The following is a 14,304-nucleotide window of genomic DNA, read 5'->3' as shown; positions in this document are numbered from 1 at the left end:
TGGGAACCTGTTATAGTGCAGGTAACGCCCTGGTGTGGACCTAGCCTTTAGTTGAGCCTGTGTCTTACTTGCTTTTTCCAGCTTCTGGGTAGCATTTCAGTAGGGATCATTATATCATTTTCTCCTATAAAAAAAGCCTTGTCAAAGCCTGTGGAGACTTTGCCTATTATAGTAGAGAAAGTGAATTTTGCATTTGAAACCTACATCACTGACGCCTGGAAGGGTCTGTAAAGAAGATCAGGTAAGGGAGTGATACAGTGCAAGAAATGGCAAGTTAAGAATCTACTTTAGTGGAAGACTAGTAAAGAGTGGAAATATAACGTATATGCTGTACATTGGTAATAATACCCCCCAAAAAATGTAATGTGTAGATACTAATAATCAAAATCAGAGCTACTAGTTTTATTGCAAACAATCACCAATCCTCTGCACTCAAACACTCACAGCAAGCTGGAATTCTTGTAATGATAATTACAACTAGAATGGAAGTTGTATTCAGTTGCACTAATGGAGGATATTCACTTCCAAAATGGATTGCATGTAAAAGCATTCCATACTAAACCCTTTCACCAACATTGAGGTTCCCTTCATTTGAAAGGGTTCATTGGCCAGTGCCAAGGAAACCTAATAAATCCACCAAGCTCTGGGTAGTTGGGAGAATTCAATATTGACGATGAAGCTACAATTATAGCCCAGGCCTTCCATCTCTCCTCTCAGGAAACGTATAGTGCATTTATATATCGCACAGTAGGGAGAGCATTTGGAGTATCTGATAGAAATAGCTTTTTCATTGTTACCCAGTTGGCATAATCTCAGAATCCCTAGCATTATGGGACAGCAACCTTTAAACAGCCATAATGAGCCCCAAATGACCCTTAAAGGGAACATAAAGCGAGGCTTCCATATTTTTATCCTTTTAAGCAATACCAGTTGCCTGGCTATCCAGCAGATCCCTGACTACAATAGAGTCTGAATCACACACCTGAAACAAGCAAATTATACATTTGTCTATTATTTTATCCAGCCCACCCTCCCCCCTGGCCAGCCAATCACCATGGCGATCACTCCTGATCCTCTGTAGGGGACAGCCGAGTGACACAGCTGTTCCCAGTACATTGTAAATAAACGGCGGTTTCGCCATCTAACAGTCTCCCAGCGGCGATCAAGGCTGGAAGAACGATGACGGAGCAAAGCTTCATCATTCAAGCAGAGATCCTGCAAAACATGCTCCCCAGGACTTCACGCCAATTGGCGTTGAGCGGTCCTGGGAGAGCCGCACCGTTCACGCCAATTGGCGTGGAGCGGTCAGGAAGTAGTTAAAAGGATATCAATATGGCAACCTCTATATCCCTCTCACTTTATGATCTCTTTAAAACAGCCTTAAAATGAGCCCAAATTGAAAGGCGTGTGAAAAGGGCCCTTGTAGCTTTGCTGATTCTCTGCCTTTAGCAATTTTCAGCCCCTGGCCCAGAATGAATATTCATAGTGGATTTTCTGATTCCACTGTGATTACGCAGATTGTTGCAAATGTCTGACTCGGATTTCTGAAGCTCCCGAAAAAGAAATGGCAGCCTTCACATTCCCGTACAGCTTTTTACTTCAGTTGGCTACTTTTAGCATGTGCAAAATAACCCACAATTCAGTGGCTGAACAGTTGCAGCTGTGACTTTCACGGTCTGTCAGTACAGAACATTTCTGAAAATGACACAGCTGGCTATAGTTTCTATTACTAGAATCCTATCTGGATTGGTTTGATTGACTTTCCATTTAAAACATTAGCACTAAAATATCAGATTTTCTATTATGCCACGCTGTAGCTGTATTAAGCAGGATGTGGGTAACATGAGTCTTTATTACATCTATATATGGTTTTGTATTGTTTACTGTGTGTGTATTCCCCGTTGCAGCAGAATATGTTGGCGCTGTATAAATAAAAACACAATGAATTATAACAATTAGACAACAATAATTAGCATGATTGTAATTGATTATTGTATGTTTATAACTGTGCCTCACAGTTTTGAATCCTTTTTATAGAGAAGTAATCAATGTCTCTTTTCTGCTACCCAGAAAGCATCTTACATTATCATTGTTATTAATTTATGTAGCACCATCAACTTCTCTGACAGCGTGCAATTAAATAATATCTGTAATCCAAACAGTTTACATGGACAAACCAGCTTATATACAGTATTATCTGTGCTAGGCAGACTTCTCCATTAAAACATTTTCTTTTATGTTCAGTCTTCATTTGACGGTAATCACAAAGGTGGTTTAATAAATAGTATGCATTATTTAGGGTGCACATTTAATCGGTTCGGGACCGTGGTAAGTAGAATCTATACCGCATCGGAGGCTCTCTAACTCTGATGCGGTGTATTAGACTATGAGGCGGCTTCCCACGGTCCCGAATTGATCACTGTTCCCTGGGGAAGTGAATTTGGCTGAGCTTCCTCCTATCAGTTGGGAGTTGTTTTTATTCCGGACCTCCTGATCACTGCAAGCCGATCACAGTGATTGGGAAGGGAAGAAATGAAAAAAAGCCTCTGGTCCTTATAGCGACCAGAGGCATCCGTCCTAAAAGAGTTAAAAGCATGTTCATTTGGACGCAAGATATTTCTAATTGTAATGTTACCGATATTCTACTATCAGCGCACTAACTTCCCCCCAATCTATGCCTAACACTGAACTATCCCCTACCTACTAATCTACCTATGCCTAACACTAACACTGCCACTACCCATAGTGTAGCCGAACTCCATCGTCACTTCCTGGGGTTTGGCTACATAGTTGTAGCCAAACTCCATGCTTGCTACCCCCGCCACTATGGAAATCAGCTACAACTGTAGCCGAACTCCACTGTCGCTACCTGGTGTCCCCGCTGCGGCCTGGAGTACGGCTACACAGTAGCCAAACTCCATTGTTGCTGTCCCCACTGCTACGAAGTTTTACTACTCAGTAGTTAAACTCCAGCTGCTGGTAATTTCAGAAATCAACATGATGGCGCGGAATTTCCAAATCAGAATCATGCTAAATAGTCTGCATGGCCCCAACCTGCTAGTAGGCATATCTAAGAGGTGTTCTATTGAATTTAGGCAAGCCGAGCATATGGGCCAGTCAATGCTATCAATTCCTTCACCTTCCAGGAACTGCCTGCATTCTCACGCCACATGAGGCCAGGACTAAGGCATCGGCATAGGGTCTGATGATGTGGTCAAGGATCCCAATCCCTGAAGTCAGTCAAGGTGCTGTTATCTAGCCTGTTGAGGTTTGTGCAGCCGTCAATGTATATACATCCCTAGACCATCACGGACGCGCCATCAAACCGGTCATGTTGAAAAATGTTACAGGCAGCATAATGTTTTCCATGGCTTCTCCAGATCATTTTACATCTGCTACATGTGCTTAGGGTGAACCTGCAGAAAGCACAGGGTGCCAGTGGCAGACCTGACAATTCTGATATTCTATGGCAAACAAGCTCCATGGTGCTGGGCAGTCCACACAGTGGCCCTACTAGAAGATGTCACCCTTATGAAGTCTGTTTCTGATTGTTTGGTCGGATACATTCACATCAGTGCCCTGTTGGAAATCAATTTGTAGGGCTTATAGTGCTCATCCTGTTCCACCTTGCCCAAAAGGAGCAGATACCGGCTCTGCTGATGATTTACACACCTAAAGCCCAGTCCATTTCTCCTCGACAAATTGCCTATATCCTGGAATTTCCTTTATGTCCTCCAGACTATGTTGAAAGGTGCAGCTAACCTTCTGGCAATGTAGTTGGACTACCTGTGCAAACTCTATAGGATCCAGCTATCGCCTCATTCTATACCAGTACTATACCAGTAGTGGCACTGACCATAACCAAATGCAAAACTAATGAAATCCAGTCTGAAAAGATGTGAAGGGGAAAATGTCTGTGCCCTTCATCTGTTATCCTGTTTCGGTGGTCATTTCATTGTTACTCCTTTATGTATGTGTTGTTACTTTAATTAACACCAAAGCAGAAGAAACTGATCGACTAACTCCTCTGCTGCTTAACTGACCAGTTAAATATTCCAGAAGTTTCATTGATTTGATGCATGCTCTGATTAAAAAGTGTTCCTCTAATTTCTGGAGCAGCTTATTTATACACACTTATATTTGGTATAAATGAGCACATTTTAACCAAACATGCATGTTCATGAACTGTGCATGCCCAATGAAGGTTTTATAAAAAGAGAGGCCCTCTCAGCTGACGTTTAATCAATCTGTCAATTAAAAATTGACAGGGAAGCACAAACCTTAAAGGGTGCCTGAAGTCTGGGGGAAAAAAGTTACTTACCTCAGTAGGGTGAACCCCCTGGATGGTCCAGAGGTTTCCCCGATCTTCCTACACACCTTTACAATATTCAGCATTAAAGTTGAATGTTGCTCCCAGCAGCGCTTCCCTCTGTGTACAAGTACATCCGCACTACACAGGGCCAAAGTACGGCATGCACATGAAACCGCTTGTGTGCAGATTCTTTCTATGTGCATGAGTGGCACCGTGCTACTTTATAGGAGCGAATCCTACTGACGACTGCACAGTGCAGCCATAATTGTACATGGAGGGTCCCAGGCGTCAGTGAAGACGTTGTGGAGGATTGGGGAAGCTTTTGGAGCATCCAATGCTTTCCTCTGAAGTGATAAATAGTTAAAGGATTTCCAAGGTGAGAAATTATATGTAGCTTTACTTACTGGGGGCTTCTTCCAGCCCCTGGAGGTAATTTGTGTCCTCCGATGCAGCTCCAATCTCCACTGACAGCCTCTGAAGGATCATCAACCCCTGAGTAGTCGGCATCTTCATCACATGCACAGGCACATGCCTGCACAGTATGCTCCCGGTGACCTTGATGTGTTCTCGGGTGGGTGGGCACATGCCTGCACAGTATGCTCCCGGTGATGTGGGTGTGTTCTCGGGTGGGTGAGCACATGCCTGCACAGTATGCTCCCGGTGACGTGGATGTGTTCTCGGGTGGGTGGGCACATGCCTGCACAGTACGCTCCCGGTGACGTGGATGTGTTTTCGAGTGGGTGGGCACATGCCCGCTCGTGCGCAGAAGGCACCAACCCATCAGGGGTCAGCGTTTCTTCAGAGGCTGCCAGGTGGGCACAGAAGACCGTAGCTGCGGCAAGGGAAACAAATGACTTCTAGGGGCTGGAAAAAGTCCCAGGTAAGTAAAGCTACATTTAATTTTTTACCTCAGAAACCCTTTGAGTTACCTTTTTCTCCCTTTAGGGTTGCAGTAGAGAGAAGTATGATCTCTGCTGAGATTTCCTCTAATATAGAGTGGAGTACTGTTGCAAGGTGATAAGTTATCGATATCAGGTAGATCTCATTTACCATTAAAGTTTATACCTAGCATTAAGGTTTGTGTACACTTAGATGTTTTCAAGATATTAGCTTCAATAAGAACATCAAATGTAATAAAAATCTATAAATATCTTCGTCACATTGCTTGATATTGATTGTAAATAGCCATTCTCTACCCGATCGATGCTGGCTATCGCATGGGATGGCCGCATACAGGAACAGTACGTGATCAGTGTTGGCATAGCCTTATTCCGCATCAAGCAGCTCTGAAATCTTGCCTAATATCTCTACTGGTGAAAGGTGACCAGGTAAACTCTCAATAACCAGTAGATCTTGACCATTCATCTGATCTACCTTAAATTGTAGTGATGCCTGTGGGTTTGCATAGCATACGTGATTTTCCCTGCTTTGTACACATGACTTTTCTTTTACAGAAAATGACATTGCTTCTCCTTCCTGGTGAGTAAATATAGGGATGCAGTTATCTCTGGTGTGATGTAGTCTAAAGTAATTTGTCTTGGTTAGGCAGTGGATGAAGGCAGCCACCCGCTGTCTCAGATGCACCAACTAATTGCAGCATGGCAGAGGTTAATAATGAAGAAGAGCTAGCACACACGTTGGCCAGCTTTTATACTCTGGGGTTTCATAGAGCTGAATTGACGTCAGGTCCTGTACAGTCAGAGATGAGCTCGTGATACATGGAGATGGTAATTGAATTAGAGAGCAGCCACCTAATTACACCGTGCAGACACTTCATTGTCAGGAAGCATTTCATTACAGATAAGGCGAGAGCTAGGATTTCAGTGTATCATGGCGCAGACGTTTCAGCTCGCGGCTATGACACGCTCATCCCTTACTCACTGTGTAATTAGTCTCCTGAGATGCAGCCAATAACCCCTCCATACTCTGAGAGATATAACTGGCGGTGTATCCGTTCTTCATAGTATGAGCCTGCCTGTAGTAGCCACACAATGGATCATTCCAGTTATGAGAACTATTATTATTGTTTTTAGCAGTGTTATTAATAGAATCCAATAGGCAATAGTGACACGTGATGGCGTTATTGCATCTAGCCAATGAGCGAATTACAAAAGCGACTATGAAGGAAACATAGCCACAGCCATACTATAATATATTACTGTAGTAAAAAAACATGATCATATTTTTTAAGGTCATCATAGCCATGTCTGACTTGAAACTAGCCTCTTAAATTATGCACATTTGCTAATGTGTTATGTTAGCATTTCTCTGTGTTTCACTTTTCTACTTCACTTTTAAATCTTTCTTGCACTGCTATTTCACAGTTTGTTATTGTCTGGTGTCTGTACAGCTATTCCGGAAGCAGGAAATTTGGGTGCACGCGGCTAATGGACGGTTTGCCGCCGCCATAGGCGCTATTGCAAATATCGGCTATTAAGCGCCTGATAAATATCGTTTTGAAAATTAAAACGTTATAGTTTTTGAAATTTGTATAGTTTTGAGAACATAAGAACTTTATCGTTTCTGAAATTTATATCATTTCAAAAATTTATAAAAAATTATAGTGTTAAAAATGTATTGTCTTTTGTATTTACAAATTTGTCATTTTGGAATTTATCATTTTGAAAATCATAAGCTTAGGAAGGGGGGGTTTAAAGCTAGGCATCAGGAAGGGGGGTTCTAGGGTTAGGCGTTAGGGAGGGGGATTTTAGGGTTAGGCATAAGGAAGGGCATTTTTACAGTTAGGCGTCAGGAAGCAAGGTTTTAAGGCATTGGAGGGGGGAGGGTTCTGTGTGAAAGTAACCTTTACCAATGTTTTACTATAGTCCTTACCCCTGTAAATACTTTTTGTTTTCATTTGGTGCCCAATTCACAACAGTATTTATGGCTTAGACTTACATTAGCTTCACCCAGCAGCCCATTTATTCTTGTGCACACGCTAACCCATGGCATTTTTGTCCTCTTTATAAAATAGAATAGCCTGCTTTGCTATAGCTTTGACTGATTGGAGGGGAAAGGGTTTGGCCACACCCCCCATTGTACCCTAATGCCCATAAGCCAGCCTGTGATTTGATGCAGTTGTATTGGATCGTTTAGCATTTTTGTATTATTTACTAGTAGTGCCTTCTGAAAAACATCAATTAAAAGAAACCTAAAGTCAAGGGGAAAAAAAATCTAGTTCCACTTACCCACACCAAGGTAAGTAATACTGGATTTTTTTCCTTGATTTCCGGCCCCCCTCAGCCGCCCCGCGCCCACGCCATGACATACCGATCCTCCGGGACCCCGCAGCAACCCAGTTTTGTTTTTGGCAACTCAGTCAACCGATGTTCACTGTGCTGTGCACATCCTTGATCACACTTCCGTGGCCGGAAGCATCTAGCACATGCGCAGTATGAGAAATTCTTGTACTGTGCATGCGCAGGATGCTCCGGGTGACGGGAGCGCGATTGAGGACACTCACGGCCAGGGCTGCACAAGTGCAGTGGGCTGAGTTGCCAAATACAAAATTGGGTCACTGCGGGGGACCGAAGGATTGGTATGTCACAGCGTGGACACAGGGTGGCTGCAGGGGGCTGGTAGAAGCCCCTGGTAAGTAAAACTGGATTTTTTTCCTTGACTTTAGGTTTCCTTTAATGGTGGCTGGTGAACACTTGATGTCATTTGACTGTTCAGTCATTGCATTTTGATATTTAGCACCATTCTAGCTGACCATACACCAGATTTGCTACAGTCTCTCCTCTTCCAGCACACACCTGGCTGGGCTTGTAACCGGTACTGAAGAAGGCCAGAGGTTAAGAGCAGCATTGGGGTGCAATGATAAAGTAATATGCCAGCACACAGTGCTAGCTTTATGCAGGTATGTTATTGCTGCATCTGCCCATAAGCCTTGCTGCAGCCTCAATATCAGATGTTCCATTTTCTTTGTGATTGATATACGGTAAATACCCTGTAAATAAATATAGATAGGATATCATATGGTGTGGGAAATGACTCTGTGATTATGCTTTTAAAAGCTGTGCATGCTGAAAAGTAAATCGTTCTCTTCTTGTGTTTTTTTAGGTCATCAAAATTGTTCCGTGCATTTTATGTCCCATTTGTATCCAGCTGGCACACAATGCATGCTAACTACACCATTTTGAAGGCCCGGCGGCCTAAGCAAGTGAGGAGGAAGAATCTGGTATGACAAGCAAGCCAAACCTGCACCAATGAAAAAATGTTATCTTTCCACCTGCTAAATCTGCCAGAGAGGCTTCTAAAGTATTTGTGCTGTGGAGTGGCAGTTCATGTCTAAAATGTCTAAGGCTGGGTTCACACATAAAAGGTGTCCTGTCCTGTCAGTTTTTGAAAATTGGCATCAGTTTTGTACAAATTTTTTATGGCTTGGTTCACACACAAATCGGTACATTTCCAGTCCAGTCGTGGCAGTTTTGTATGCGTTTTCTATGGTTTGGTTCACACATTAAAGGTGTATATTTCTGATGAAGTCCAGACCTGTCAGTTTTGTATGAGTTTTATGTGGGTGTGTTCACACAAAAAGGTGTGCGGTTCCAATCCTGTCAAGTAAAACTGATACAAAACTGACAGGACTGAACCAAAAATATACAGATTTATGTGTTATTGAAGCCTAAAGCGTTTGCTGCTTTCTGGCTATACACAACAGTTTCCTGATATTGATAGCAGTTTTTACAGTGGCCAATACCGTACAAATGGCCGTTTTGAAGGATAAGTGTACTAAAGTACACTTGTTCTGTGAGCTGTACATAACCCCTTTATCATTTCACAAGGGCATTTGCTACCTGCTACCACCCATCTTCAGATGTAGACTATGACACAGTGCTGACTACAGCAATGTTTATTTACATTCCATGCCTCAGCTTCCTCCATACACTAGGTGGCACTGCATACTGGATGGTAAATGGCCTTTCCATTTATCTAAACAGAAAGGCTTCCTACATTCTGGAGGCAAACAGGTTTGGAGAGAGCAGCAGTGCGATAAGTAAATAAAGGTTTCACTAGGTGTTGTCAGCGCAAGGCCCCACACCTGTAGTAATGGTCAAGAGGAATCTGGTACCACAGGCCATTGAGAGAGTGTTAGAGAGAGTTAGAGGTAATATGGGCAACTCATGAGTATATTTTACACTTTAATTATGAGCAGAGGGAACATTATAAGGTGGCAGCTAGTATGAAGGAAAATTATATTGATATGATGTTCTGTATGTTTCTCATAAATGTGAGTATGGGTATGTATGTCTGTGTTATGTAAAATATGTCTGCATATATCTATAATGTACACGATGAACAATGAACGAGTGAATTGTAGGTATCATTTCTATATGGGACTACAGACTGTACCTCAGTGTGGATTTTACTTGGTATTCATTATCAATGTTTCAGGATCCATAAAACTCTAAAAGGCTGACGACTTCAGTGTTATTAGTCTGAGTAGTAAAATCATCTCCTTTAACAGTAAACTGTTTGTTACTGCTTTGTTTCTGTGTACAAGCTCTTGAAATGTTAATATTTGAAAAAGTCTACCTAGGCAAGGAAAATGGGAAAAGGATGGGAAAATGATGATGACTATGTAGATTTGCTGACATCATGCTTACATACATTGATTCAGGTAATACCTTTATTGACTATGCATAGTTTATTGTAAGCTTTCAAACCTCGGGTCTCCTCTATCATTTTAAAGCATGATGCAGAGCTGGATCAGAACTGTACAATCATGATCTTACTACTGTATCATGCCTGAAGAAGACATTTTAAAGTTTTAAAAGCTAGCAATAAACTGCATGGTCATTAAAGGACAACTATCAATAACCAAGTGTTCTAAAATTACAATGTACAAATGAGGTCTAACTAGATGTGTAAGCATTTTCCTAGTTTTCATGGTAAACAGCGGCAAAAGCTTTAATTCATTGTGTGTAGATTTTAGCTGCATTGGAATGATTTATTTGCAAAGAGGTGTCTGTGCTTTGTGACAAGTGACAATATAAATCAGTAATAATAATAATAATACAGCCAGTCAGTGCTGGTCTCTGCATCTCTCAGAAGACTGCAGCAAAGAAAAACTTTAGTATGAAAATCCTGCTTTTTCAGATTTTACATACAGAAGAGAATGTGTGTTTATGCTGGAGATGGATACATTCAGCCTGCTAGATCAGTGCACCATTCTCCTCACAGCCAAGACTCAAAGCCTGAGTTTTGTCTCTCTGAATGAGCTATTCAGAGACAAAACTGTATCTTTAACAGATGAAAGGTCTAAACTGCAGCTGTAATGTACACACAGAGTTAACAGATGTAGGGTGAGGCAGGGGCGTAGCAATAGGGGTTGCAGAGATAGCGACCGCATCAGGGTGCTTGGGCCAGAGGGGCCCCGAAGGGCCCTCCCTCAACTACAGTATTAGCTCTCTATTGGTCCTGTGCTCATAATAATCACTTCTGTAGACACTTCGAATAGTGGTAATCATTAACAAACTGTTCCCCATCCCCTTCTTGCACCTCTCACACTGTAGTTGCCATTGGCAGGTTTTGGTGCACCGTATCAATTGTTATGTATAGAGTGCTTGGGGGGGGGGGCATTGTAAAACTTGCATCGGGGCCCACAGCTCCTTAGCTACGCCACTGGGGTGAGGGATCCCCCCCCCCCCCCTCATGATTCACTGATCAGACACACTGGCCAGAATGTCCAACACCCCTCCATGAAAGAAATTTGATAACACCCTAGGTGACGTGACATGATGAGATCGACATGTGCTTGTACAGTAAGTACCGTGCATACAAATAACTAGGCAATGTTGCTTTTTTACTTTCTCTGCCTGAAAGAGTTAAAAATCATGTATGCAAGTGACAGTTTCTGAATGGGTCAGGACCGTGTCAGACTATAGCGTAACTCTTACTGATGAGGAATTAGTCATAAAACACTTTCCTGGCAGAAAATGGCTACTACGCTGCAGCGTAGCTTAAAGCGGAATATAACCCTGCATTTCAACTTTGCTCTAAAACATTATTTACAGTATATTATATGCAACCAGCATTTTTTTTTTACTAGACCAGCATTGGAAGGGTTACACAGAGCATTAAAGTTCCTGGACAGAACTGCAGACGCATCCGAAGCTGACATAGATACATTTTGTTTACATAAATGTATCTAAGTGTGGCATGTGACTCACTCTCTCTGACTGAGAAGGAGCTGGAGGACAGCCAAAGAGTGTGTAACATTTATCACTTGTTACATTCTATGTAGTTAAGGCCCCGTTCACACTGCACGCGTTTCCAGCCGCGTTTTGGAAACGCGTGCAGGTGGCTGACACGCACGACATCAGACAGTGCATAGAGTGCACTGTCTGATGTTCACACTGCATGTGTTCCGGACCTGTGCGGTCCGGGAACGCATGCTGCACGCATTTTTTGCCAAAACGCGTGGCTGTCCCATTCACTTTTCAGTGATGGGATCAGCCACGCAACGCATACAAACGCGGATGGCGTGCAATCGTACGCGTTGCGTTCCGCGTGCGTGCCTGTCCGCGTTTGTAATGTGAACGCGGCCTAAATGTATCTATCTGAACTTCTGCATATCTCTCCACGGAACTTTAAACCTCTGTGTTTAACCCTTCCAATGCTGGTCTAGTAAAAAAAAAATATGCTGGTTGCATATAATATGCTCTAAATAATGTTTTAGAGCAAAGTTGAAATGCAGGGTTATATTCCGCTTTAATGAGAGGAGCGCAAGTTACTCGGTAGTACATCGTAGCATGCGCTGCTAACTTACTTGCACTCCTTCTAAGTAACAGCCTCTCCAATGAACCCGCCCTGAGCCCAAACGGGTCCAGTGTCTTTAATGGGCGTGATCCTCGTACTTTGATTGGCCCAATAGGCGCTATCGCTCTGCTGCACGCAAAGCGCAGTGCTGACCTATTCACTGTAGTGAATGGGATCAGAAGTGCAACGCACAGCAGCGCAGATGGCCTTGCGAATGCACCCATTGCGTTCTGATCGCACAGCCATCTGCATTTTACAGTGTGATCAAGGCCTAAAGGTATTACCTGAATCAGTGTATGTTGGTTTGAGGTTGTCAGATCTGCTCCACCACTTACACCGGACCATATTTCACATGAATATTTAGTTTAGATTGTACTATAGAAGCTATGTGAGTATATAATGAGTGCTATATGGAAAGTGTCAGGCCACGTTCACATTATCAAACGCAGATGGCCGTGTGATCAGAACGCAACGCATACGTACGCATGCCATCTGCGTTTATATGCGTTGCGTGGCTGATCCCATTCACTATCCTGAATGGGTCAGCCAAGTGTTTCGGGAAAAAAATGCGTGCAGCATGCGTTCGTGGACTGCACTGGTCCATAACGCATGCAGTGTAAACATTAGACAGTGCACTTTCTGATGTCGTGCGTGTCTGCCTCCTGCACGCGTTGCCAAAATCTGGACGGCAATGCATGCAATGTGAACGGGGCCTAAGTCTTTAATGGTTGAACTTGACACTACCTTCATAACATGCTGTAGCCTCCCTTCTACTGGCACTAGTGATACCGAATAAGACATGAAAAAAATATTGCAAATGCACAGAGATAACTTCGTTTTTGTGTAATCAGCAGCTGTCACATGACCACCGCTGCTTTTTTTTTTTTTTTTCCAGCAAATGTGCAGTTTTCTTTTTCAGATTGCATCATCCAAGCCATGCCCTGCCCCTGGCAACATTACTCTCTTCTCCAGCCGCTGGCCCCCTACAGGAGGGTGGTGACATGGCAGAGTGGCTACTGCGGCCCCTCCTTTGATCTAAATGGGCTTGACCACACCTCCCCTTACTGCAACCCTCCTGGGACGCACAGATAGAACCACAAGGAGCCGTAGCAGTCGTTTGAATTATTTCTGCTCATTTATAATATACCACCTGTGGGAGGGAAGCTGTCAGGCTATAAAAAAAATTACTTGAACAAGGGTTTAAATGCAGTTGGATGGCTTTGCTGACTAGTTGGAAAACACAGAAACTCAATCCGCTCATTTTCACTTGACCATAGGTTTCATCATCCGTGTGAAATCCCTCAAAAGGCATCTCCAGCGTTTCTTTAGCTGAAGCCAGCATCTCTTATCTCATAGCTGAGCTGCAAAACCTGTAAATTGTCAGTTTACTCTTGCAGAAACTCACATTTACTTATGATATATAACATGTTACGGTAAAACAGAATCCTTATGGGGCCATCTTTTTTAACTTTTGCAGTCCTGCTACTAGTTTACCTTTGAAGTAAAGCAAAGATCTGAAAATATTATTTTTGTTCCCATCTTTTTTTCATGCCCAACCTCACTGTTATTTCTGTTTGCTCTACAACCACCCTGTTTTAAGTGTGTATTGAGTGAGATCTAACTATTAAAGCAGACCTGAACTTGTACGGGGGGGGGGGGGGGGACTAGTAAAACACAGAGACATCCACCCTGTGTGTGTTTTGAGAGAACAGTCTGTCTAATTCTACCTTATCTGCTAGTAATGAGCCAGTGTAACGTGAGCTGTCAGCTCTGTCTGTTCTTTGCCAATGCAGGAGATTAACTCTTTCTGTGTTCCCATAAAACCAGGACGTAGGCACTACAGAGTTATTGCAGGAGTTCTGTAAGTTATAACAAAGAAATTATTTTCTTTAAAGGTTATTATGCTGTTGCTTATCTTTTAGAGCAGAGAGGGAGTTCTGGGTTTGTCCACTTTAAATTATGCCACCCCTTCCTTCTTCATTGGCACAATCTATCATTATATCATTACATAATATTGGTGACATGAGTGAAGTGTCCTCTCATTAAATGAGAACTGCTTATCAGTTAGCTTGACAACTAAATAAACTATAACCCACTACTTCAAATGTGAAAAGTTTACATGCTGATGCTTATAAGAATCAGTGGTATTCCTTGTTTTATTTGCACAGTAGCAGTGTGTAAAAATGATATCTAGAAGCAAGATAAATGGTATAAGGCAGGTTAGGGAG

At 42.7% G+C, this 14,304-nt stretch overlaps 1 protein-coding gene across 3 annotated transcripts in view; it reads left to right on the top strand.

The window, feature by feature from the left end:
- ALG9 (ALG9 alpha-1,2-mannosyltransferase) overlaps nucleotides 1–13,727 on the top strand; it is a 177,124-nt gene extending 163,397 nt beyond the window's left edge. For all 3 annotated transcript variants that reach the window (XM_068240939.1, XM_068240937.1, XM_068240940.1), the window contains exon 15: nucleotides 8,375–13,727. In XM_068240939.1, the coding sequence (XP_068097040.1) occupies nucleotides 8,375–8,498 (124 nt within the window). In that variant the 3' untranslated portion in view covers nucleotides 8,499–13,727. The remainder of the gene's footprint in view (nucleotides 1–8,374) is intronic.
- Nucleotides 13,728–14,304: the final 577 nt, after the last annotated feature.

Source organism: Hyperolius riggenbachi, chromosome 6 (genome assembly GCF_040937935.1).
Source record: "Hyperolius riggenbachi isolate aHypRig1 chromosome 6, aHypRig1.pri, whole genome shotgun sequence".
NCBI classification, from domain to species: Eukaryota; Metazoa; Chordata; class Amphibia; order Anura; family Hyperoliidae; genus Hyperolius; species Hyperolius riggenbachi.
The sequence above is the reverse complement of the archived record's forward strand: the minus strand, read 5'-3'. Positions and strand labels throughout refer to the sequence as shown.